Here is a 26,299-nt window from a genome sequence, read left to right on the forward strand (position 1 = left end):
TAGCTTTACAAGTGAATGTAGGATGGAGATCAGAAATGACATAAACCAAGAACTAACGCCACACACGGCACAGACAAGATGGACTAAGGACAGAGAGCCAGAGGAGAAGCCTGGAAACCTTGACTAAAAGCATGGAATTGCCAATTCTCACCCGGGGGAGCGGACAAACAAGGTATTTGTCACAACTAATCATTTTATTCTGGTGTGCACCAGACTTTGAATTGCATGACATTGATATAAAATGACTGGATCTTGCAGGGGTGTTTTATAAACATTTTTTCCTCAAAAAACGCATTTTAAAAAGAAGCATCATCACCAGCTATTTGCTGAAGATCACTGCAGCCATCACCTCATGCACACAGCAGTTTGTGAATGCCTGAAGTACCACCACAGGTAGTACTTTTTTAATAGGATATCACTGTTTATTGGAACATTTGAAAAATCAGGTCTTCCAAGTAAGGCATGGTTTACGCCAGGCTCAGATTTACATCACAGGAGCCTATAGACACAGATGTCCTGGCACCCTAGACTTCTCACTCCATGAACCTAAAAACCCCGGCTGCACTGCAAGTGTGCTGGCTGGCCCAGCTGTCACTTTTCCCTCACCTTCCTTGACCGTCATAGGTAGCTACAGGCGTCCCATAGCATTAGGTAGCCGCAGTATTAAGTAGCTAGTGGTGTCCCTGACTGAAGGGAGATTTCATCAGTGGAATGCCAAGAGCTGAGTGAGTAACCCAGAGCTGGGACAAGGTCCTCCAGCACCCAAGGCTGAGACACCAAAGTGGCCCCCCCATCCTTCCCACCCCAGCTGTCACACACGGATTGTTATTAGAGTAAGAGGCGCCCCAGGGCCCCCAAACCCCCCAACACCTTAATCTCTAGTTATCTGGCTTTCAGTCATGGCTATGTATCCCCCTTTTCTTATCTCTCTTCAAACACAATAGGGGAATGATAGCTGAGTGAGTTGTGCACCCTTTCCTACATTGCGCCCTAAGGCTGGAGCCTCTCTCGTCTCTGCCTCGCCCTTGCCCTGGAATAACCTCTAATTTACACTCAGCTCAGGACCCTGCATAAAGGAGGAGGGAGGGAGGCACTCAGGTAGGAAGTGAGCACCTTTCCATCATCAGGCGCCTGTAGGCACGTGCCTACAGTAGCTTATGTTAAATTCGGCCTTGGTTCACACACAAAACTGCACATTTCCAGTCCAGTCTAGTACTGTTCTGTCAGTTTTGCATCAGTTTTCTATCAGTTTCACCTGACTTGACCAGAAATGTCACCCTTTTATGTGTGAACACACCCATACAAACACATACAAAACTGATGCCAACTGTCAAAAACAGACAGGGCACCTTTTTATGTGTGAACCAAGCATTACTAGGAGCCAAGTGGATGGTGAAGGTAGAGCAATCAGCTGTGGAGTGCAGAATAGAGATGGCAGGGTTTGTGGATTTAGTACAAAGAGGCATTTGCAAGCTGCCTCTTTGTATATCGATAAATACAAGATTGGCCAGTGATGGGTTCACACTCTTAGGAAAGGCTGACACAGAGAGTAACAGTTTAATGCCGGTGTAAAAGAAGACACAGACTTTTATAATGGCATTCACACCAATGATCATGCTCAGTTGGCATTAGTGCTGGCAGATGCTGCAGCGTTCTCTTAGGAGGCAAAATGGTAATACACCAGAAGAGGAAATTATTGTGCGTAAAGGGGTCGTAGTCAAACGCGCAGTAACATCGATACATCAGTATTGATTTTGTTACCAGAAATGTTGGCTTCCAGCCAGAGACGCATCATCCACAAGGCAATTGTAGGTAGTTGCCTAGGGAGTGGAGATAGTCTAGGGGCCTGGTGGATTCTAGCCCTCACTAGAGATGGCCTGAACGGTTCGCCGGCGAACGGCTCCAGGCGAACTTTGGGTGGTTCGAGTTCGCCAGCGAAGGCAAACTATTGCGGAAGTTCGGTTCGCCCCATAATGCTCCATTGAGGTCAACTTTGACCCTGTACAACACAGTCAGCAGGCACATTATCGCCAATCAGACTACACTCACTCCTGGAGGCCCACCCCCCCTTATAAAAGGCAAGGTTCTCCAGCTGTTTTACTCACTCGTCTGCCTACAGTAATTAGTTAAGGGACAGCTGCTGACAGACTCTGCTAGGGAGACCTAAGTTAGGCTCTTGTAGGCTTGTTAGCTTGCTCCTGGCTGATTGTTATCCCTCCTCCTCCTCCTGAGGAGGAGGATCTCGTCTTCCAGGGAATTGTAGCATTTCAAAAACCAGCTCACATACATTGGCCGGCAATCGAACTCAGGTCTAGTGCTTGGTAGGCAGCTCTCCTCACCGCTATACCACCACCAACACTACATGCTGAAGCCAGCCTAGCATATACCATTATGATATATCCAAGAGAAAAATGAACTTGCTTAGGGATTTGTAGGATGTCAAAAGCCAACTCACATACATTGGCCAGGAATCGAACCCAGGCCTACCGCTTGGTAGGCTGCTATCCTAACCATTATACCACCAACACAACACACTACAATGCTACATGCTGAAGCCAGCCTAGCATGTACCATTGTGATATATCCAAGAGAAAAATGAGCTTGCTTAGGGATTTGTAGGATGTCAAAAGCCAACTCACATACATTGGCCAGGGATCGAACCCAGGCCTACCACTTGGTAGGCTGCTATCCTAACCATTATACCACCAAAACAACACACTACAATGCTACATGCTGAAGCCAGCCTAGCATGTATCATTGTGATATATCCAAGAGAAAAATGAGCTTGCTTAGGGAAGTCTATTGCTTGAAGTCTATTGCGGTTCGCAAAAGTTCGCGCGAACCGAACTTTCGCGGTAGGTTCGCGAACCGAAAATCGGAGGTTCGAACCATCTCTAGCCCTCACCAAATCTTACTAAAAAAGCCAGGTGACCATCAGTGGTGGGCCTAAACTGCTATCTTGCCTACAGCCCCATTTCATCTTAATCCATTTCTGTTATCATGCTGTGTGCTCACAGCCGAGATGAGGCAGCCAGTGAGGCTGACTAAATGCATTGCTTTATTTCAGATGATTGATTTGATTACCAGAATGATCAATTGCATTTTAGTTTGAATGATCCTTCTTGATACTGCAACAATTCATATTCATTTTCTTAAGAGAAACGGTGACTAGAAAGATTGTTTGACACCAATAAACAGGAGGAAATGGTTTGACCACAGCATCAAATCAGTTTCTGGATTAAACAACTGAACTGTATGCTCTGTGTGGGTTTTTATGTTCTAATCTTTCATTTTGCGACTGCCTTATTGAAAGACTTTGCCAACTGTTTTGTGAAGCTGCTTTATCTGAGGTTCTCTGCATATTTAAGGTAGCCACTAATGGTCCAATTTCTAATGAAAAATAATTTGAGTGATCAGAAATTCTGATTGGATTGGTTGTAAATTGTCTCTATTCGTGGGCACAATGGATTTCAAACGATTATGAAAACAGTAGTCTGATTGGATTTTCGTGAAACCAAAATTTGGATTTTCTTGTTGGTTATGATAGGAAGCAAAGATTGGTTTGTTGATGGTGTAGTGAACGCTTTCACTCCCGATCAGAATATCTGATCACTCAAATTATTTTTTGCTAGAAATTGGATTGTTAGTGGCCACCTTTACATTCACTTGCTTCAACCTACAGTTTATCTAATGGGCATTCATTATGCAGATGTTAATGGTTTAACTTCCTAGCTGAAGGTGTACATTGTATTTAACCATTTCAGCCCTCGGTCGTTTTCACTTTATGCATCCGAGCAATGTTCACCTCCCATTCATTAGCCTATAACTTTATCAATACTTATCACAATGAACTGATCTATATCTTGTTTTTTTCCGCCAACCAATTAGGCTTTCTTTGGGTGGCACATTTTGCTAAGAGCTACCTTACTGTAAATGCATTTTATATACAATAAGAAAAAAACTGAAAAAATTAATTATTTCTCAGTTTTCGGCCATCATAGTTTTAAAATAATACATGCCTCCATAATTAAAACCCACGTATTGTATTTGCCCATTTGTCCCGGTTATTACACGTTTAAATTATGTCCCTATCACAATGTATGGCGACAATATTTTATTTGGAAATAAAAGAGCATCACTATTTACAAGCTTATAAAAAAAAATAGAAATATTTCATCTTTACATAGAGGTAAATATTTATGTTTTTTTTTTTATTAATGTAATGTTTTTTTTAGATTTAGATGTAGTTTTACTTTTTGGCCACAAGATGGCAACCTTGAATTTGTTTACATGCATCACTCTAAGCGTACAATGTACGCTTAAAGGGACATAGGAGGCAGAAAAAGCGAAGCTTCCGAGGGGGAGAGGAATCAGTGATCGGCACCATGGCCCGATTCATTGATTCCTGGGCTAACGATCCGCGGCCGATCGCGATCGGCTGCGGGAGCGCACACGGCCTCGAGGTAGTTCTACGTCAAGAAGGACAAAGAAGTTAAATTGTCTAGGCAAGCATGAAAAACATACTTTCTGCTTATGTTTGATAAATGGTGTCAACATCCCTCTTTCATGTTTAAAGAGAACCCGAGTCAGATTTTTTAAATCTGAATAGGACACAGAGGCATGTTCTGTGCACAATGACATGTCTCTGTGTCCTTCTATTGCCGTTGCCAGTCCCCCCATGGCTCTGCTGTCCCCCCCTGCAAAATAGTGCCAGGCTAGTGACAATCTGCTTGTCGCTAGTCTGCTATTTCCTCCCCCGCATCCTCTATTGCAGGGCTGCCCTGCCTCTGTCCCCTCGCTCACTGCCTCCGTAAGCTTCCTCCAATCGGAAGCTAAGCTGCGACCCAGGAAGTACTTTCTGCTTTGTAGGGGGGACAGCAGAGTCATGGGGGGACTGGCTGTGGCAATAGAAGGACACAGAGGCATGTCATTGTGCACAGAACATGCCTCTGTGTCCTATTCAGATTCAAAAAATCCACCTCGGGTTCTCTTTAAGGAAAGATGGCCCAGTTTGACACAGTCAGCCATTTTCACGCCTCTTGCCAACCAGTGGTCTTTTGTTAAAATGTTCCCCTCATTATCCCTAAAGGCGTGTCCCTTCTTATTTAGGTACTAAGAAAATGGCAACGGTAAAGGGAATCCGAGGTGAGAAAGATATGGTGGCTACATTATTTCTTTCCTTTTAAACAATACCAGTTGCCTGGCTGTCCTCCTGATCCTGTGTCTCTAATACCTTTAGCCATAGACCCTGAACAAGCATGCAGCAGATCAGGTACTCTCACTGAGCTGACTCAGGTTTTACTGGATTAGCCATATGCTTGTTCCAGGGTTTTGACTCTTATGCCAGATGAACAGGGCTGCAAAGCAACTGGCATTGTTTACAAGGAAATAAATATGGCAGCCTCCATATCTCTCTCTCCTCGGGTTTCCTTTAACCACCTTACGACCGCCTAACACCAATTGGTGGCCGCAAGGTGGCTCCCCCAGGCCTAACGCCGATTGGTGTCAAGTCCTGGGGGAGGAGATTAGCGGGCATTGAGCGGAGCTCAATAAACAACCTGCCAGCTGCAATCGCAGGCAGGATAAGAAAAGGGGAAAAAACCCAGCGAAAGTGGTTGTACAGCACTGCGATCTAGTGCAGCGCTGTACGGGGGACAACTCTGTCACTGAGCTGTCCCCAGGAGAGGATCACAAACGATCATCTCTCATAGGCTAATGCCTATGAGAGGTGATTGGCTCTCAGAGGAAGGGACAAAATAAAATGAAAATACATTTTTTAATAAAAAAACATGTTGGTGGCAAGAAAAGGATGCAAGATTCATTTGTGTGCTAAGCTGTATGGCCGTGCAGCACACTGTTAAAGCTGCAGTGTGCTGAATTGTAAAAAATGGTCTGGTCACTAGGGGGGTGTGGTCCTTAAAGAGGAACTCCAGTGAAAATAATGTAATAAAAAAGTGCTTCATTTTTACAATAATTATGTATAATTGATGCTGCCCATTGTAAAATCTTTTCTCTCCCTGATTTACATGCTGACATTTATCACATGGTGACATTCTTACTGCTGGCAGGTGATGTCAGTGGAAGGAGATCCTGCTTGCTTTTTTGGCAGTTGGAAACAGCTGTAAACAGCTGTTATTTCCTACAATGCAATGAGGTTCACAGACAGGAAACTATGGTCCTGACATCACACTGTGGGAGGGGTTTCACCACAATATTAGCCATACAGACCCACCTGATGATCCGTTTGAGAAAAGGAAAAGATTTCTCATGGGAAATGGGGTTACAGCTATTGATTGGGATGAAGTTTTTGGTTACAGGTTCTCTTTAAGTGGTTAAAGCAGACCTGAACTCAGAATGTCCTCTATGCTGTAAAAGATATGCAACAGCATAATATCCTTGAGGGCCCTATTTTTACCGCACCCCACCACCGAGCAATGAAAGTCTATGGAGACTGTCATACTTCCGCACGACGCAGCTGAACTGATGTTTTCTCCGCATCCCTGATGCAGGTCTAAAACTACATTAATGCTTGTGGCAATCTGCATTGGCCCGGAAGTCATGTTAGTTTATGGTGATGCGTGGATTTTTTTAAAAATTACCATCACGCCGTGCATGCGCGGAGGCGTATTTAAATAATACGCTTCCGCATACCCAAAGCATGAAGTGACAGCAAGACCATGTCACATGTACGTCACTTCCTGCTTGGCCGGTGGTCAGATAGGGAACACCGCACAATAGCGCGGTGTTCCCTGAAGGCATGTTTTTGATGGTGCGATGCGGTGCGTCGGGTGCAACGCACTGCATTGCCAATGCTGGTTTATAGCGTGAAACCAGCCTCAAGCAAAAGCCATTTCTTTGTTACAGCTGTTACAAACCCTAAAATAAATCTGCACTGTTTCTACTTCCTGATTCATGGAAGCAGACATATTGTTAACATCCTGGGCCATATGCGAATCAACTTTTTCATCTGAGTTTTCCCCTAGGAGATAATTTTTCATCTTCTATGTAAAATAACTTTTCAGTACTTTGCAACTGAAAAAGTACACAAAAGTAGGTGAAAGGGTACTATCAAAATTATTTTGAGTATCTTTTTGCTTTCTTGTGGTTTAAAAAGCATTTTATTGACAATTTTAAAAAATATCAAAAAAGTTAATTGCATGTGGGTCCCTGTGTTTTCAAATGAAAGCAAATGCTTTCAAATGAACTTATCTTTGCTATCTCTGCCATGGCAGCCATGTGACACAGGGAAGAGATCAAATTACAACTTGTGATTATACACAAATGAGGGGGAAATAAACAGGCTAAATTCTCTACATACAGGGTGCATTTGTCTATGTTTCTGTCCTGTGCAAGAGTTCAGCTGCACTTTAAAGAAAACCTGTAACTAAAAAAAGTTCCCCTGGGGGGTACTCACCTTGGGTGGGGGAAGCCTCCGGATCCTATCGAGACTTCCCCCGTCCTCCTGTGTCCCACGGCGGTCTCGCTGTGCCCCTCCGAACAGCAGGGATGTAAATATTTACCTTCCCGGCTCCAGCGCAGGCGCAGTATCGGCTCTCCTCTCAGAGATAGGCGGAAATAGCCGATCGCTGTCGGGCCGCTTAGTAGGGCGGACCTGACAGAGATCGGCTATTTCCGTCTATTTCCGTGGTTAGAGCCGCAACAGCAACACCCGCTGGAGCCAGGGAAGGTAAATATATCAAGCCTTGTCAGGCTTGTCGAGCGAGGAAAGCGGGAGACTTCGGGGGAGCCAGAGCTGGATTTCCTGCAGCTACAGGGGAGGGGGAAGCCTCATTGGGACCCTATGGCTTCCCCCTCCGATGTAAGTACACCCCAGGGGACGCTTTTTTCAGTACAGTAAATGTTAGCAGGTTAAAACTCTTTGGGCTTCAGACATTTCATGGAAAGGAAACAATCTTTTGAGGATGATGATGCCCATCCTGGGCAGAGGAGAAAAACTGTTGGAAAGAAGGTACAAAGACCATCTATTGCAAACTGGAACATGTCCTTAAACAAGGGAAAGACACCTTCAATGACATTTATCATCAACATATATTGCTGTTTTATCATGCCTGCCTAGAAAATGTAAAAACAATACGCATCTTCAGTCAGGCATGTAAACAATTACCATCTGGATAATGAAGGTCAATTAGGTAGACTGCTGACTGAAGCAGGTTAATTACCTTTACTTATAAATGCCTAGAAATCTTCGACATCATTGAACAAGTTGTTCTGTGCGAGTGAAAAGAGGTAACCAGTTTAGGCTCCCTTGTTCTTTTCCATTGAATCGTCACACAGAAAAATGGGGTCTCAAAATCAAGCAGGGTACAAAACCCAGAGATAAATTTACAGAGCAGTTACCAAGCAGCACAGCCTTCACATTTACCCTTACAGCTAATTCCCTCTTTTTTTTATTATCTGCATTGCAGGTACGGACAAGGAGGTGTTCTACCGGGCCTGAGTCTCATTCTCTCTAGGGCACAGGTGTCGAAGTCCAGGACTGAAGGGCCAGAACCATGCCAGTGTTTAGGAGAGAAAGAGAGGAAAGAATTCTAACTGATGGACCACACCTTTCCTGATTCAGACCCATCAATTAATTTGATCTGTGTCAAAAATGTGTGAGGACCTCGGCCCTCGCAGGACCGGTTTGACATCCCTGCTCTAGGGTATCACATTAGGAAGCAGCCTTACTGTATCATTCTGCTGATATCTGCCAAAACCTTGATGTTGCTTACAGACCTCAATTGCTATAAGAAGTCCGGCTACATGATAGGCAAGCTCCATGTTCCGCCACTTGCTCGCCTCAGATGATAGCTGGAGTTGCGCTATATAATAGCTGAACTCCGGCACAATGATTTAACAGTTGACACCACCGTAGCCACAATTTGCATTGCAGTCTACGATGGCATCCACATTTTAAGTCAGGCTAAGTGCCCAAATTGCCTGCAGAAGCGTTACATGGCTTCACTTTGGGTGAAGATCCTCAGGTGAAGGCCTGGGACCTGACAGTATCTCTGAGCCAAGCTAGCCAACATATAATTTCCAGGGTATTGTGAGTGGTGATGGGCCAGTGTAGGCATAGAAAAGTCTTTCAGATGTTGACAAGTGGTGGTGAGGTGAATTGCCAGATGCAATGCACTGTTGGAGTACAAGTAACAAGCTAGGTTCTTCATAAAGTTGAAACTGAGTGTTTTTTCTTCACCCTCTCACCACTCATCTGACTGACTATGTCCATCAGATGCAGGGTGAGCACCTATGTACCTGCATTGGCTTGATAAGAAGCCAGTGGCCATATAATTTTTCCCCTCTGTTGCCAGGGTGTGTGGCATCCTTATACTTAGATTGAGTTATTTTTCCGATGAAACATTTATTTCCTTATTTTCAGTAGACCCAATGATCTTAAAGAGGAACTTCAGCCTAAACAAACATATTGTCATTAAGTTATATTAGTTATGTTATTTAAAATAGATAGGTAATATAATCTCTTACCCACCCTGTTTTTAAAGAGCAGGCAAATGTTTGCTTTCATGAGGGCAGCCATCTTTTTGTTTGAAAGGAGGTGACAGGGAGCATGAGACACGGTTCCAACTGTCCTGTGTGCTGATCACCCCTCCCAGTTGCTAGGCAACGTGAATAACAACATAGGAAATCCCATCATGCTTTGCACAGCATCAGGGAAAAAAAGCCCGGGCAGTTTTCTTTGATGGGTGGAGCTTAGCTAAAAATGCAGCTAAAAATGATGCTTTGGTAAGAAAAACAAAGTTCTGATGCTGTGAAACTGTTAAAGAAACACCAAGCCTTTTCTGTTCTGCTGGGTAGATTTTTAGTCCGGAGGTTCACTTTAAGCTGGGAATACATCATGAGTTTTTTTGGCAGATAGATGGCTCGATAGATAATTTCAGACAGGTCAGATCTGCCTTCAATCGTTTTTCTGATTGATCTTCTCATAGAAGTAAATGGAAATTCTTCGGAAAAATGATCGGAAAATCGATCGGCAGGTAAATCTGCTGAAAAAAATCATTGTGTATTCGGTAACTCTTGACGAGTGAAGGTACAGAGGCGCCAAAAGGATAAAACTCGATAAAATGTTTAAAATATTCAGGTGGCGGCGGTGGACCGACTACTCAGAAACAGACTTGATACTGTCATAAGTAACAAAAAGGCAATTTATTTACATACTCCGCGAACAATAACAGCAACGCATTTCACGGGCACAATCCCGCTTCATCAGGCATTAAACAACGGGAGTATCATACAACTGTAGGTCTGAGACACGCTTGGCACCTCTGTGACATTAGGTAACTCTTGAAAGTAAAGCAGAAAGCCTAAGCATATATTATGTGAAGTCCACCACCAGCCTCATGACTGGTGTAATGATGTATTTCTAAATTGTCTTCAGTGGTTAAAGTCTGCTATGACTAGTAGTCTACTGCCAATGCTTAAATTAATGAAGTGTGCTCTGTAGCCACCAGCCTAACTTCTGAAACAGCAAATCCCCCCATCCTTATAGAACAGGATTTAGATGCTTATTTATTTGAGGGTCAGATCCAAGGATGAGATACAGAAAAAGAATGTCTGAAGACAGCTTTTTTTTTTTTATAAGGAGGAAGTTCTTAAGCCAGTTAAAGCTACCAGGAGTACCATAGAAACTGAGGAACATTTCAGGTTATGCTTAGAAGAGGTGCAGATTAATTTGGGCTCCAGAAGATTACCAATATTATACTAGCAGCTTTGTGAAGGCAGTTTCCCATTGAGTGGGTATCCAGTGTTGCTCTCCACGGCCTCGTGATCACAGGTAACCAGTGATCACGAGCTGTTTTTCCTGATCAGGAGGTCGGATTCCGAATTCGTGATTGCCTCTCGATCACGGATTCAGTTCTAGATGTACCCATGATTGTGGTACAAATCCGGCTCGTGATCACTGGCCGTGATGATTGCCTGAAAACCCGCCGACTTTAGCGGTTAATAGCAAAGCCCCCTTACATGCTAGACACACCAACAGGGCCGGCGCTACCATAGAGGCAAAGGGGGCAATTGCCCTAGGGCCCCATAGCTTGTAAGGGGCCCCTAGTGGTTACAAGAGGAAAACATTTTTTTCAAATCGGCCTTATAGTTTTTGAGAAAATCGATTTTAAAGTTGTAAAGTTTTTAAAAACCTGCCGACTTTAATGGTTAATAGCAAATCCACCTTAAATGCTAAAAACCCTAAATTTGCAGGATATGTTAAAGAGATCATTGGGAATAAGAGGAAAAAACAACTTTTCAAAAAGACCTTATAGTTTTTGAGAAATTTGATTTTAAAGTTTCGAAGGAAAAAAGTATACTTTTAAATGCGGTAAATGTTACTTTTAGTAGCAAACCTAACGGTAGTGTAATTTTACATGCATCAAAAGAAAGAGCAATAAACGGGGTTTCCAGGGGGTCCATACGCAGCACTTTGGCCAGGGATCACTATACTGCCGCAATATGGCTGTATGAAGATCCCTGGCATTTTTTCCTATTCTTTTTTACTGTTTAGAGTGTGGGAATTTTTTTTATTTTAAATTATGTGGGGTCCCCCCTCCTGAAACTTTTTAACCCCTTGTCCCCCATGCAGGCAGGGGTAGCCAGAATGTGGAGCTCCGACCGATTGGGGCGTCACACCCTGACTATACCAGCTGCAAAAAAGGTCCCTTAATGCCGATTTTTTTTTCCGGGGCATCTATTGGGGGGGGGGGGGGGGGAAGGGGGCAGGGTTATTTTGCCCTGGGGCCCCATTGTTGCTTAAACCGGCCATGCACACCAAATTTGCCAGATATGTTAAGTAGAACAGTGGGAACAAGGGGGGAAAAGATTTAAAAAAAAAAAAATTATGTTGTAGCCACTGATCACCTTTATAATCCATGCAATTTTGGTGATTGTAGCATATATGAGGGCTTTACTTTTAACGTTCAAGTCAAATCCGGCCGTGATCACAGATTCTACATGTAATCATGGCAAAAATCTGAGTCGAATTCGGAGCTCCAATTCAAATCCAGATCACGATCACGGCCTATCCGGATTTCGATTCTGCCGTGGTCGGATTTACTCAAATTCGTGATCGGGGTATCTGAGCATGACTGCGGGTATCATGGAACAAAGTCCTTCTGTTTCCTAGGCCCTAGCCTTCTTCCATTCCAAAAATTTTTGTTAACATTGTTTTTCAGAATGAAAAATAATATCAGCCATAGGCATCATTCTAGAAGGAAATGATGTGGCTCCTGTTGATCTTCCTCACAAAAAGTACCTGAGACTAGCTTTTCAGAAGGAGGATTAAAGTCAATATTTCAGGATCAGAGCCATGCGATTTTGCTCCACTAAATTGAAAAGAGGTCAGTTTGGTGGGCTTCTACCTGGTAAGCATCTTCCACCTTCATGACAATACAGACATGTGGGTCACACTTTAATTTTGGCTTAGTGAAGCAGGACTTCCCATAGCTCTAAATCTGTGTTTTTCCTCTCTGTTTAGCTTAAATCTTATTGTTTAGACAAACAAGACAAATAAAATTTATATTGTGCTTTTCTCCTGGCAGACTCAAAGCACCAGAGCTGCAGCCACTAGGGGAGCGTTCAGTAGGCAGTAGCAGTGTTAGGAAGTCTAGCCCAAGGTCCCCTAATACTGAATAGGTGCTGGCTTACTGAACAGGAAGGGCCGAGATTAAAACCCAGGTCTCCTGTGTCAGAGGCAGGTGCATATTAAGCACAGACTCCCCAACCCCAAAAGCAGGGGCTGTGTTAAAGCAGCAGTGCTGCCTATGTTATTACACAAGAGTAACAGCTGTAATGGAAGATACATGTGGGGTACTACTTAAAGTGAACCTCTAGACTAAAAATCTACTCAGCAGCACTGAAAAGGCTTGGTGTTTCTTTAACAGTTTCACAGCATCAGAACTTTGTTTTTTATACCCAAGCCTAATTTTTAGCTGCACAGAAGCTAAGCTCCGCCCCTTCAAAGAAAACTGCCCGGGCATTCTTCCCCTGATGCTGTGCAAAGCATGATGGGATTTCTGATGTTGTTGTACTTGTCTAGCAGCTGTGAGTGGTGATCAGGACACAGGACAGTTGGAACTGTGTCTCATGCTCCCTGTCACCTCCTTTCAACCAAAAAGATGGCTGCCCTCATGAAATCACAAACCTTTGCCTGTTCTTTTAAAACAGGGTAAGAAATTATATTACCTATCTATTTTAATTAAGATAACTAATGTAACTTAATGACAGTATGTTTCTTTAGGCTGAAGTTCCTCTTTAATAATTGGTCAGTAAATTTAACTTGTTGTTTTTTATGCCCTGGCAGAAGCTGGAGTTGATTATGCTGCTTAGACTATGGGCTAAAATAAAAGTGTCTGGATACCCCATGAGCTAGATACAAGCCCGCCTGTGACTAGAGGGAAACTGAAACAACGTCTTGCTACACTCTATGCTGACTAGTCATGAGTAAATGAGGTAAGGTATTTTTCAGACATCAAGTTCTGATTGCCTTGTGACCTCTTGCAAATAGACTCTGCAGTATAGAAGAAATATTCTGTATCAGACGATTAATTTTTTTATCAGGAGATAAAAGGTCACATTCTACCTTAGGAGATTTTTTTTTGTTTTTTACAACAATAAATTCATGTAGGGTGGTTTTAAGTTCACACCACCATAATTCATTTTTCTCCTGTTAAATAAATCTTGTCTTGCTATTCTGGGCTGTGGATTCTCCCACCTGTTGACAATCATTAGGAAATGTAGCCTGGCATTTGCGGATTGCAGATCCCTTGGACCTGTGTTGATAATTTTGATGGTTTAGAAGACTGATGTATGAGATATTGGGCCATATGCAATTAACTTTTTCTCATGAGTTACCGGTATCTCTTAGGAGATAATTTTCATCTTATCTTTAAAATAACTTTTCAACATTTTAAAATTAAAAAAGTACCTACAAGTTGTTGAAAAAACTACTATTAAAATTATTTGGGGAATTTTATCATAAGGTATGAAAATATCACCTATGAGAAAACTCAGGAGACAAAATAAATTGCATATGTGCCATTGGGTTACAGGATGACCTGTGTATTGTTATTTGTAAATAACAAACAAGAAAAAAGAGGGACACCGAGAGCCCAATGTAGTGTAGTAAGTACTGGTCTTGGGTGAGAAATTGGAAAGGTAGGTATATTTATACTCACAAACCAGGGTTACAGAGTAGGCAACCACTGTTCAAGCAGGTGGGAAGATTAACCTGTTCCCACTCAGGATTAAGAAGTCGCTCTCTGTAGACAGGAGCAAAGTGACAGAGGCGCTTGGCACAGACCCGGATGGCTATTTGTTATATACTCCCACCTGACTGTCTGATGAAGCAGGGTCACACCTGCGAAACGCGTTACAAACCAAAGAGTGTGTCAATCAACTTTTAGATTGTTGAACGTAAAACACGTGTGTCTTTCATGTCCTTAGGAGTAAGCAAGTCCACCACTGCCACTATTTTATATTAAAAGTTTTATTACTTTTTATTTTTCTGGCACCTCTGTTCTTTCTCATATGTGTATTGTTAATGTATTTCTCTTTATTGTTTTCTCACACAAAATTGTCTTTGTAAAACAGTAAAACCTTTGAAATAGAAACTAAATCCTGTCTCAAGTCCACAGCAATCTAAGATCCAGGAGGCTGTGAGTTCCATCCCTGAACTTGTAGTAATTGCTGGTATTGGTCATTCAGGTATGCTTTAATAAGTAATAAGCCCAGGCAAGTGTATCCCTGCATTGTATGCTATATGCCCCTCAGATCCAGTTTTAAAGGGCACCTGATGAGAAAAACAATGTTTTTTAAACAGTATTTTAAACAGTATTGTTACACCTCCAAAGTGTCTGCATTAGCTACAAATCCGTAATTACCTGCATCACTTCTTTGCGGACATCCACAATCCTGAACCAGTGCATGATCTGCGGGAAACCTTCCAGCTCTGCATTCCGCTCCTGAAGGGCCACCTTCCTCTTACAGGACAGCTGGCGGCTGAAGTACTTCACCAGTTTGCTCTGAAACAAAAGCAAAGGTGAATGAGAAACTGCTGGAAGACATATAGTGTATAGTTATCATACAAACATTGTTTCCATTGCAGCTATTTCTACTATCATCTAAATAAAAAAAAAAACTTGATATATTCAGTATATATATATATATATATATATATATATATATATATATATACTAGCTGGATGCCCGGGTATGTATTTGGCCGGTGTTGGCTCCACCCACTTTTCCTAACCCGAACACACAATTACTCAATTACTTAATGACCAAGTATGTGAGCTTTCCGGTCTTTGGCATCAATCATTTGCATTGAAATAAAATTAATCTGATTGGATGTGGCTCCACCCCTTTTCTGAATTTGAACCCCAATCACCCAATGGAAACCACTTGATATATACAGAGTATATATATATATGTATATATATATATATATATATATATATATATATATATATATATATATACATACACATATACAGTGGGATGCGAAAGTTTGGGCAACCTTGTTAATCGTCATGATTTTCCCTCTATAAATCGTTGGTTATATAGTAGACACACACAGTGATATTTGAGAATTGAAATTAAGTTTACTGGATTTACAGACAGTGTGCAATAATTGTTTAAACAAAATTAGACAGGTGCATAAATTTGGGCACCACAAAAAAGAAATGAAATCAATATTTAGTTGATCCTCCTTTTGCAGAAATTACAGCCTCTAAACTCTTCCTGTAGGTTCCAATGAGAGTCTGGATTCTGGTTGAAGGTAATTTGGACCATTCCTCTTCACAAAACATCTCTAGTTTATTAAGGTTTGATGGCTTCCAAGCATGGACAGCTCTCTTTAACTCACACCACAGATTTTCAGTTATATTCAGGTCTGGGGACTGAGATGTCCATTCCAGAACGTTGTACTTGTTCCTCTGCATGAATGCCCTAGTGGATTTTGAGTAGTGTTTAGGGTTGTTCTCTTGTGGAAAGATCCAGCCCTGGCACAGCTTCAGCTTCGTCACCGATTCCAGGACATTGGTCTCCAGGATCTGCTGATACTAAGTGGAATCCATGCGTCCCTCAACTTTGACAAGATTTCCAGTCCCTGCACTGGCCACACAGCCCCACAGCATGATGGAACCACTACCATATTTTACTGTAGGTAGCAGGTGTTTTTCTTGGAATGCTGTGTTCTTTTTCTTCCATGCATAACGCCCCTTGTTATGCCCAAATAACACAATTTTAGTTTCATCAGTCCACAGCACCTTATTCCAAAAGGATGCTGGCTTGTCCAAATGTGCTTTAGCATACCTCAAGCACCTCTGTTTGTGCGGTGGGCGGAGAAAAGGCTTCCTCTGCATACAGCATCTCCTTGTGTAAAGTGCGCCGAAAGGTTGAACGATGCACAGTGACTCCATCTGCAGCAAGATGATGTTGTAGGTCTTTGGTGCTGGTCTGTGGGTTGACTCTGATTGTTCTTGCCATTTGTCGTTTCTGTTTATCTGAGATTTTTCTTGTTCTGCCACTTTGAGCCTTAACTGAGCCTGTGGTCTTCCATTTCCTCAATATGTTCCTAACTGTGGAAACAGACAGCTGAAATCTCTGAGACAGCTTTCTGTATTCTTCCCCTAAACCATGATGGTGAACAATCTTTGTCTTCAAGTCATTTGAGAGTTGTTTTGAGAACCCCATTTTCCTACTCTTCAGAGAAAATTAAAAATAGGGAAACTTACAATTGACCCCCTTAAATACTCTTTCTCATAATTGGATTTACCATGTGTATGTAGGCCAGGGGTCACTGAGCTTATCAAGCCAATTTGAGTTCTAATAATTAGTTCTAAATGTTTTGGAATCAATAAAATGACAACAGTGACCACATTTATGCACCTGCCTAATTTTATTTAAACAATTATTGTGCACTTCCTGTACATCCAATAAACTTCATTTTACTTCTCAAATATCACTGTGTGTGTCTCCTATATGATATATTTAACTGACATCGCATCCCACTGTGTGTGTATATATATATATATATATATATATATATATATATATATATATATATATATATATATGCCACAGATGGGGATTGGCTGATAAGTGTGCCTTCTGGTTGCATGTGAGTCAATGTTAAATAGAGGCCTAGCTAATACAGTACTATAAAGGCAGTACTATACCACTATATGCATATACCATGAACTCTGTAGATATGAAATACAGTAACTGGAAGTACATCAATATTGGGGGAGCCATGGAATGCAGTCTTTAAGTACAGCAGAGCCCACAAAAAGCATAATAAGTTGGCTTTCACCACTGTTAGTACTGCTGGTGATTTGTGCCAGTTGGTTGAGATTGCTGGTCAGTTAAGTTCTGGATGACAAGGACTCTACATATGGTGAACAGATGGGTCTTTTAAGGTGCCCACTGATGTTAGAATCTTACTAAATCTATGTAGTAGAAGGGTAAATGGAGTGAATATACTTTGAATAAATACTTTAGGTATTTCCTCCTATTACATAAAAGTGGTAAGATTGCCAGTGGTAAGGTCTTGCGAAGAAAGGCAGCTGAAGAGAAGGAGCGGAAGCAGCGAATAATACATTCATAATGGATTGTAGGGGTCAGAGTCTGGTCTTGGGAAGTGCGGACAGGATGGCATTGCAGTAGTTTAGACAGGAGATGACTAGAGCATGGACCTGAAGTTTGGTAGTATCAGGGGATAAGTTACATTTTAGCGATTTTATAGAGATGGAAGTGGCAGGACCTGGAGATGTTCTGGATGTGAGGGGTAAAGGATAATATTGCATGTCTTATCTGCCTAGTTCTGTTTTTGAACAGCACTGAAATTGCCTAACATATTAATAATGAAAATGTGGATGTTGCATTTCAACAACCGTATATACTCGCATATAAGCCAATCCGCGTATAAGCTGAGGTACCCACTTTTCCCTCAGAAACCAGGAAAAAAGTAATTGACTTGCGTATAAGCCCCCTCCACAGTAGTCGGATGTGCCCCCAGTACAAGCCAGCCTCCATCCCCTTAGCCAGATGTGCCCCAAGGATGATACAGCTGTGTCTCAAGGCCCCACTAGATGGCGTCATAGATATGAGACACAGCGATTGCCACACAGGAAGAATCCCCGAACATTGCACCGCTGACACATTGCTTGCACGCTCTGCTTCACAAGCCAGGGGACACAGGTAGTCCTGAGCAGCGCACTCTGCACACCATGTTGCAGGGGATGGGGGGCACAGACACAGCAAGGAGCCAGTAACAAAACCTGCCAGTAACAAAACCTGCTCCACCATCTGTTCTGCTCCACTGACTCACATATAAGCCGAGGGGGTAACTTTTCTGCACATTTTTTGTGCTGAAAAATTAGGCTTATACGTGAGTATATTTTGTGTCGGAGAAGGTTACGGCATGTAATTATCTGGGATCATCTAAAATGGCTTTTATTTATTTCTTTATTAAACCCAAATACTTGGAAGTATTTATGAATTGAACAAGGTTTCAAAACTTTAGATTACTCCATATAAAGTATCCTTTGACCTAAATCCACTGTTGTAGACCAACTAAATGGCCAACAACATTTAGATAGAACCTTTTCTGTGATTTACTGCTAGCTTCAACTATAAGGTTTTCAGTGAAAAAATTCTAAAATGGTTGTCTGGTTTTAGTACTCTTTTGCCTGATGTGTATTGAAAAGGTTTTACATAGATAGGTTGAATAAAAGATCAGAAATAATACGTTTATGCATAGGTTTTATGAAACAGTGACCTTTTATATAAAACAATCCTAGTATAAAATAAATGCTAAGGCACCAGGCTTCAAGTATAAAAAAATAATGATGAGGTCAGTCCAAATTATAAGACGATAATTACACATCAAAGCCTGTCAAATCGTTGCTGTTAATGAAAAATATGCTATATTTACAGACAAGGAAACATTGACTGCGCTTTGCAATGTGTCCACTGGATGGCACTCTCATACCAACTGTTCTCAATTTCCATTCCTTAAAGAGAGATTCCACTTTTGCTGAGAAAAATGCAACACTTTTAGTTTGCTCTATATATTGCAAGGAGTAAAGCAAGCATTGCCTCAGTTTGCCTATTTTCTTTTGATGTGCTTGTAAAATGCTGTCTAGCCACAGTATTTTTAACAGAGACAAGTAGCGAGGAAATTTAAAGTACGCTGCCAGCCGATTGACTGATTAAGTGATTGAGTAACAAGGCCCCCTATGCAGTTCAACAACTGCGTAAAACAGTAAAAACAGACAAAATACAAACTCTGCAAAAAACATGATTTATGCTATTTGAGAAAAAAAGAACAGTAAAGACTTATAAAACATACACGTACTCATTAATAATTTATTATTATTATTAATTGTATTTATAAATCGCCAATGTATTACGCTTCGCTGGACAATAAATAGGGATACATACATTGCAACAAGAGGTGACAGACAGAGAGGTAGCAAACAGTTATACAACATAGCACAAGGTTATACATGCAATCAGGGTATACCGGCCAGCCGCTCACCGTTACTAGCGCGGACATTATTTTGCTTACTTCCCGGCTGGAAGAAGGACTTGAGCGGGACGCTGCGGCACTTTCACCCCTTACCTCTCAGCGGATTGGCATTGGAGAAACAACACTTGTGATATGCTGAAACTTGCTCTGGACGCGTAAGTGTAAATCTATGTGCGCCCAGAGGCAAGCTGTAATGGTTTTACACTATGTATGTTCTCTATGTGTTTTATTGAGATTTTATCGGATTAAAAGGGCCTCAAGAGAGGTTAAGCTTTTGGACAAGAGCGGAGGAATTTGTTCGGAAGGCATCATTGAACGCAATCTCCACCTGTAAATAGAGGTGGGCTTTATCCGGTGAGCAGATTGGTGTGCAGTGAGTGGGGGCATTCACATACACGGAGTGAAAGCACTTTTAGCACAGAGGGATATCGTTGATTAATGTGGTTTTATCTGAACAGTATTACCCTATGTCGAGATGTTTTATTGCAGGATCAGCATCATTAAGGTGTGTATATGAGTACCGCTTGAGATCCACCTGAAACCTGAGGTGGCTCTTATCTGGTGAGCATATAAGGAGAAGGGGTGTGGGACTATAGGAATTGGCACTATCCCTCACAAGTCACAAAAGCACTTTGGTGGTGTGCTGCATTACATTGACAGTCTGAACGTTATCACCCTATGTGGAGTTCTGTATATGTTTTTCAGGTGTGGTGAGCGCAGCAGTATTATTTGAATATTATTGACTATTGGACTTTCTACAGCGATCCCAAGCACGGATTACCTATTCCAATTGAATTTCTGAAGACTTTTGTGTGTTATTTGTAGTTTTATCACAATAGACTTTGGCGCAATTCTGTAAATAATAGGTTCTGGAGAGCGCAGCAGTAATATTGAACGATTGCATTGATTATTGGATTCCCTGCAGCGATCCCAGCAACGGGTGAAAAATTGATATCTATAGAACTTTGTGGACTGTGGCGCAGTATTTTGCTGTGGCGCTGTCTTTTTACAGAGACCCAGCAACACAAGTCCGAGTTAGTCGGACATGAGAAGGGTGTCATTGCTGAGGTAGTAAAATTAAGAAGAACACACTAATGCCTCATACACACGGGTTACAACTGTCGCCGCAACCACGTGGCACACGCGTGTTGAAGCGACAGGTCCCCAGTGTGTATAACGTGCGCGCCACGAACCATCGCCTGTCAGAGCTGTCGCCAGGCGATCGGCGTGGCAACTTCACCGCAACTTTGCTGCAACTGTCACTAGTTCACCGTGTGTATGCGGATTAGCGACAGCAACCCACTCACCATGGACGGAGCTTCCGGCGGGTGGGAGGAACCTTCTGCGACAGCTTCCACCGCATCTCTGTCCCTCTGTGCGCCGTGTGTACGGCTGCTGCACAGAGGGACCTGGCGACGAGCTGTCGCACACACGTCCCCGATGTGCTAGCGACAGGCTACAGCGGTACCCCGTGTGTACCCACCATAAGGGAGGGAGAGGCCCTGCCAAAGGCTTACAATTTAAAGGGTGGGGGAGGGACACATAAGGTAGGTCTGTGGAAAAGGGGGTTGATTGAGTTATGCTGTGAATACATGGTTCGTTTTTTTAGGTGATTAGATGATACATAATTTCCGATATGTCCGATCTCCCTTTCGATTCTTTGCTGCTCGATTTCGAACGAATGGAAGATAAGAGAATCAACTGCAGAATCGAGTGGCAAAAACGAACCATGTATTCCCAGCATTAGTGTGTAGTGTGGTACATGTGGGGTAGATCAACCCTAAATAAAATAAAATAAAATGTTAACAAATTGAAGATCTGAGGAAGTACAACGTTCATATGCGAAGGGGCAGACGGGCCGTCAGGCGGGCGTGTCGTGCGGAAATGTGCGTGCGCGGCGGGCGCATGCGCAGTGACAGACCTAGCCCGTTTTTAAACGGGCTTAGGTCCACTAGTTAGTTTATAAAATGCTTAAACAAGACATACAATAAAAAGAACTGTAGCGCACGACAGGCTCCAGCCCTTTCTCAAGTTGCCCAGTTCTGAGGAAAAAGTGCCCACATCCACACACACACACACATATATATATATATATAACAAATACACCAATCAGGATCAAGATGCAAATTAGGGGACCTGATGGGAGACTGCTATTCAGTATGCAAACCACTCCCACATACAACCTCTTATTGGTCATCGGAGCTTGCAAAGTCATAAAAAGGATGTTAAATGACATCTCAATTTACACCAGACTCACCTTACCACCATAGAAGTTGAAAATCTGCTGACTGCATAATCCACAGTTTACCTTAGATCAGGGGTAGGGAACCTTGGCTCTCCAGCTGTGATAAAACTACAAATCCCAGCATGCATTTGCCTTTATTAATCATGAGTGTGACTGTCAGACTCCTGCAATGCATTGTGGGACTTGTAGTTTCTTAACAGCTGGAGAGCCAACGTTCCCTACCCCTGCCTTAGATGAACATATCGTTCAAACGCCCTACATCGCCGCTAGTAAACAAAAATAGGGCTGTCACGATTTTGTGAGTGCCATATGTGCAATCACATGAAAATGTGCATTAAGGTGTGATGTCGACTGCCTCTTTAGGCTCCCAGCCTCACTTGAAAAAACAAGAAAATATTCTGCATTTCCAAGCCAGCCACACACTAGAGGAAATGGTGTGGTGTTTATTCTGCCCTAGAGAGTAGTCAATACACCACGACAGCAGAGTCATTCCCCATTCCTGGTTCCTACTTCAAAGGGGGAAACTACAGCTAATGGCCCATACTCACGGGCAACTTTTTGGCCTGTCGCCAGCACACATGAGCGTGTGCGCGACAGGCCGGTGACAGCTCCTCACCAGGTCCCTCCGCGTACACACGCGGAAGAGGGACCAGCGGTGCGACGGAAGCTGTCGCCGACGTTCCTCCTCCCCCCGCCGGAAGCTCCGTATTCTTAATGTAGGTTGCTGTCGCTAGTCCGCGTACTCACGCGGACTAGCGACAGTTGCGGCGGCAACTGTCGCCAGGCGATTGAGCGGTTCAATCGCCTGGCGACATCAGCGACGAGCGACAGTTCAGGGTGCGCGCCCGTGCAACGCCGCATACTCACGGGCGACCTGTCGCCGCAACACGCGCGCGCCACGTGTTGCGGCGACAATTGTAGCCCGTGAGTATGGGCCATAAGCCAAAACATCACCCAGTCATAAAACCATAAAAGTCAACGGGAAATTCACCATGCCTGTCCTTTAGAAACCCAGAGACAATGACCCTTAATTAGACTTTGATATATACATAATTCTACAAAGTGTCATAAGTTGATGAATATTCAGGAATTGCATGGGCAAAACAGTTCGCGATTTGCAGGGAATAATACTCCAAGATCAATACACCTTTTAAGAGGTTTATGATGTATCTAGCTATCCTACAGCCCGAGATATCAATTCCATACAGAGGGAAGGTGTTAAAAGAAGCATGCTTGATATCTATGGATCCAACACATTATGATGACCAAGCCTAAAATGTTGTTTTTTTATATATATTTACCAAATATTGTCAGCGTTGTGGCATAATTTGATCAAATGCCAAAACGCTCTACAGAAGCAAGGGGCTGGTCTCAAGCCTGAGGTCAGATTGCTAAGGGTGGGGGGGGGGGGGATCATCCCCTTTTACAATCACCACCTACCAGCGGAGGAAGAGTTAAAAATGCTGCTGGACACAGGCTGGAGGGTCCTTCTTCAGCCATCCATATACCATCACGGATTGGCTGTGTTATCCATGGACTTCTATCCAGAGAACTTTCTATAATTGGACTTTATATCCCTTTATTCTGGAGTTCTCGCAAAGGACAAACGGTAATCTGACACAAACTGCTCCAGACATTATACTGTTATTTTCACTTTTAATCATTATTACCTTTACTGTATCGATTTGTTTCAATTTCTATGTTTAATGCTGTGTTATTTTTCTTAAATAAACGGTTAAAAATCGTTTGTCTAAGTGCTTGTTCTGAAATATCTGATCACAGATTGTATTGATTGTATATACAATCGAAATTGGACTGTGTGGACTCACCAACCAAATTAAAAGGTTACTTTGCCTGCAGTGCTGACTGCCTTCAGGATTCCCTCAGGGTCTGAGGCTGAATGGTAAACTGCAGCAAAGGGAACAGGAGTTGGAGGGTGAATGCATTCCGCCACAAGGCTCGCCCCTGGTCTCATCACGTATCAACTTGCCTGCCGTCCAATCCCCATACAGCGCATCATCCGTCACATGATCTGCATGCCGACCAATCAGGTGTAAAAACGTCTGCATCCACCAGCGGGTGACCCGTCATGTCATCTGCATGCCGACCAATCAAGAGTAAAAGCACCAGCTTCCACCAGCCTATAGGGACGTATGTAAACAAAGGCCCGACGCATGCAAAATAAAAATACACGCCGCTCACAACTTTTGCCAGCGTTGCTGTAAATAGGCAACAAGGAGCTATCATCTAATGGCATAACGGTTTACTATTAGTTAATCTGTCCATAGAGTGGGACCATGCAGCCAGCACCTAATTGGAAAAAATAAAAACAAAACAAAAAACAGAAAACAAACCAAGAAATATACGAACATATACTGTATAAGGCATTACAAACAGAAAAGCAGAAAAATGTACCCATCATAGCGTAGGTCATATTCCTTATTCAATCCAGTACTCACAGTATCTAGCTCCCTTGTCCATCTTGCTTCAGTTTTCAACAATTTTAAATGGCGATCACCCCCTCTAACACTTGATGTTACACTATCAATCACATGTCTAAAAGTGGTAAAGTGTTCAGATACTGCCTGTTCTGTATTTCTAGTCCGGATCGCAGATTTATGCAATGACAGTCTGTCCTTTAATCTTTGTGTGGTCTGACCCACACAACATTTACTACAATGGCACTTTAATATACATACAACCCAACTGGAATCGCATGTAAATCTGTCATGTATTTTATATTTCTTACTAGTCTACCTAAGCCCGCTTAAAAACGGGCTCTAGGTAGTGATACCACGCCAACGCCGTGCACACGCCCACGGCCGCCCTGCTCCCTGGCCAGTTCTCCTGTCCCAGCGCTGCATAATACGTTGGCGCTTTATAAATACAATAAAAAATTATAATAATAAAAATGACAACTGATCACTGTGATTGGCTGGTGGGGGGAGGGAGGGGATAAGAAAATAATATTCAAAAAAAAAATATTTATTCAAAAAACCCACACAAATAAATAGAAAAAAAAAATAAACAAACATTAGGGGAGTGATCAGAGCCCACCAACTGAGGAAAGGGGGGGAATCACTTGTGTGCTGAATTGTACAACCCTGCAGCGAGGCCTTGAAGCTGCAGTTGCCTAAATTGTAAAAATTAGCCTGGGGGGTGTAAGCCTACGGTCTTGAAGGGGTTAACAATAGCTAGTCAAAGCAATAGCTAGTCAAACAATTAATTTGCATGTCTAATAATGATGTGATGTTTTGAACGATTCATTACTTGATTACATTTCTGACAACAGCAGCTCAATCTTTATCCTTTTTCCAGCGATATACCCCATCATTGCATTTCAGTCTATGCCATGTGTAAGCAGTGCTAACAATGACACAATAGGTTTCCTAGGTTTTTAGCTGACGAATGATGCAATGTCAGCATTTCAAGTGCTTTTGCTAATTGTTGTAGTATGCGTCTTTAATGTGGTTGTTCTTATTTCCCATGGGAAGCACGGGTATGACGCTGTGTGTTACACATACGTCAGTGTGCGCTCCCTGGGGTGGGGGTCCCTACTGCTTTTTACTTGTTATCCCACTTATCTCTTTCTGCCACATGCAGCTGACATGAATGTAAACATTTGTGTATGACCTTTGTGTCTGGAAGATGAGACATTCAATCCAGTGCTGCCTCTTCATTTCCACAACATGAAAAACGCCAAAATTGATCCGTTGGACAAAGGTCAATGAAAGTTAGACAGAGGCTAATAAAGTATATCTTCTGCTGTGCTGTGTAATTTGACAATCCTGTATACAGAGATAACTGAAAGTAGATCACAGGCTGGTCAAGCTGTAGTACTTTACAGTCGACCAGCTAAATGTATCAATAGGTCATCAGACTGGAACATGAATAACTTGTAGAATCCTCCTTTTATAAATATAAATACAAAAAGCCCCTAGTATCTGGTACTAGCAGGGATCATCTGATGCCAGTTACAGGTGATTGCCAGTTGCTTGAGCATATGAAAAGGAAAGGTTCGCACATTTGGTGCTATCCCACAGAAGAGCCACTGTAGCACAAATTGCTGAAAAATGTAAGATCAATCAGAATACCCTTGATGACTACTGTCCACTACTAAAATGCCTTCAATGTGTACATGAATGATGCACAGAGACAAAATTACATATTTATTAGTGCATTAAAGTGGACCTGAACTCTTGCACAGGACAGAAGGAAAACAGAGAGAAATGTACCCTGTATGTATTTAGATGGTTTAGCCTGTTTAATTCTCATCTCATATTGATCTGTGACTATTCAACACCGTAATTTGATCTCTCAGCTGTGTCAGCTCAGGAATCTCATCTGCCACGGCAGAGCATCTAATTTGTAAACACAGGATGTCAACAGTATGTCTGCTTCCATGAAAGCAGGAAGTAGACACACTGCAGATTTATTGCAGGATTTGTAGCAGCTGTAACAGAGAATTTTTTTTTTAAAGGTTATTATGCTGTTGTGTATCTTTAGGAGCA

At 42.5% G+C, this 26,299-nt stretch overlaps 1 protein-coding gene across 2 annotated transcripts in view; it reads right to left on the reverse strand.

Annotated features, from left to right (window-relative positions):
• KSR2 (kinase suppressor of ras 2) overlaps window positions 1-26,299 on the reverse strand; it is a 550,925-nt gene that overhangs the window by 454,256 nt on the left and 70,370 nt on the right. For both annotated transcript variants that reach the window (XM_068246131.1, XM_068246140.1), the window contains exon 2: window positions 14,889-15,029. In XM_068246131.1, the coding sequence (XP_068102232.1) occupies window positions 14,889-15,029 (141 nt within the window). The remainder of the gene's footprint in view (window positions 1-14,888; window positions 15,030-26,299) is intronic.

Source organism: Hyperolius riggenbachi, chromosome 1 (assembly GCF_040937935.1).
Source record: "Hyperolius riggenbachi isolate aHypRig1 chromosome 1, aHypRig1.pri, whole genome shotgun sequence".
Classification (NCBI taxonomy): Eukaryota; Metazoa; Chordata; class Amphibia; order Anura; family Hyperoliidae; genus Hyperolius; species Hyperolius riggenbachi.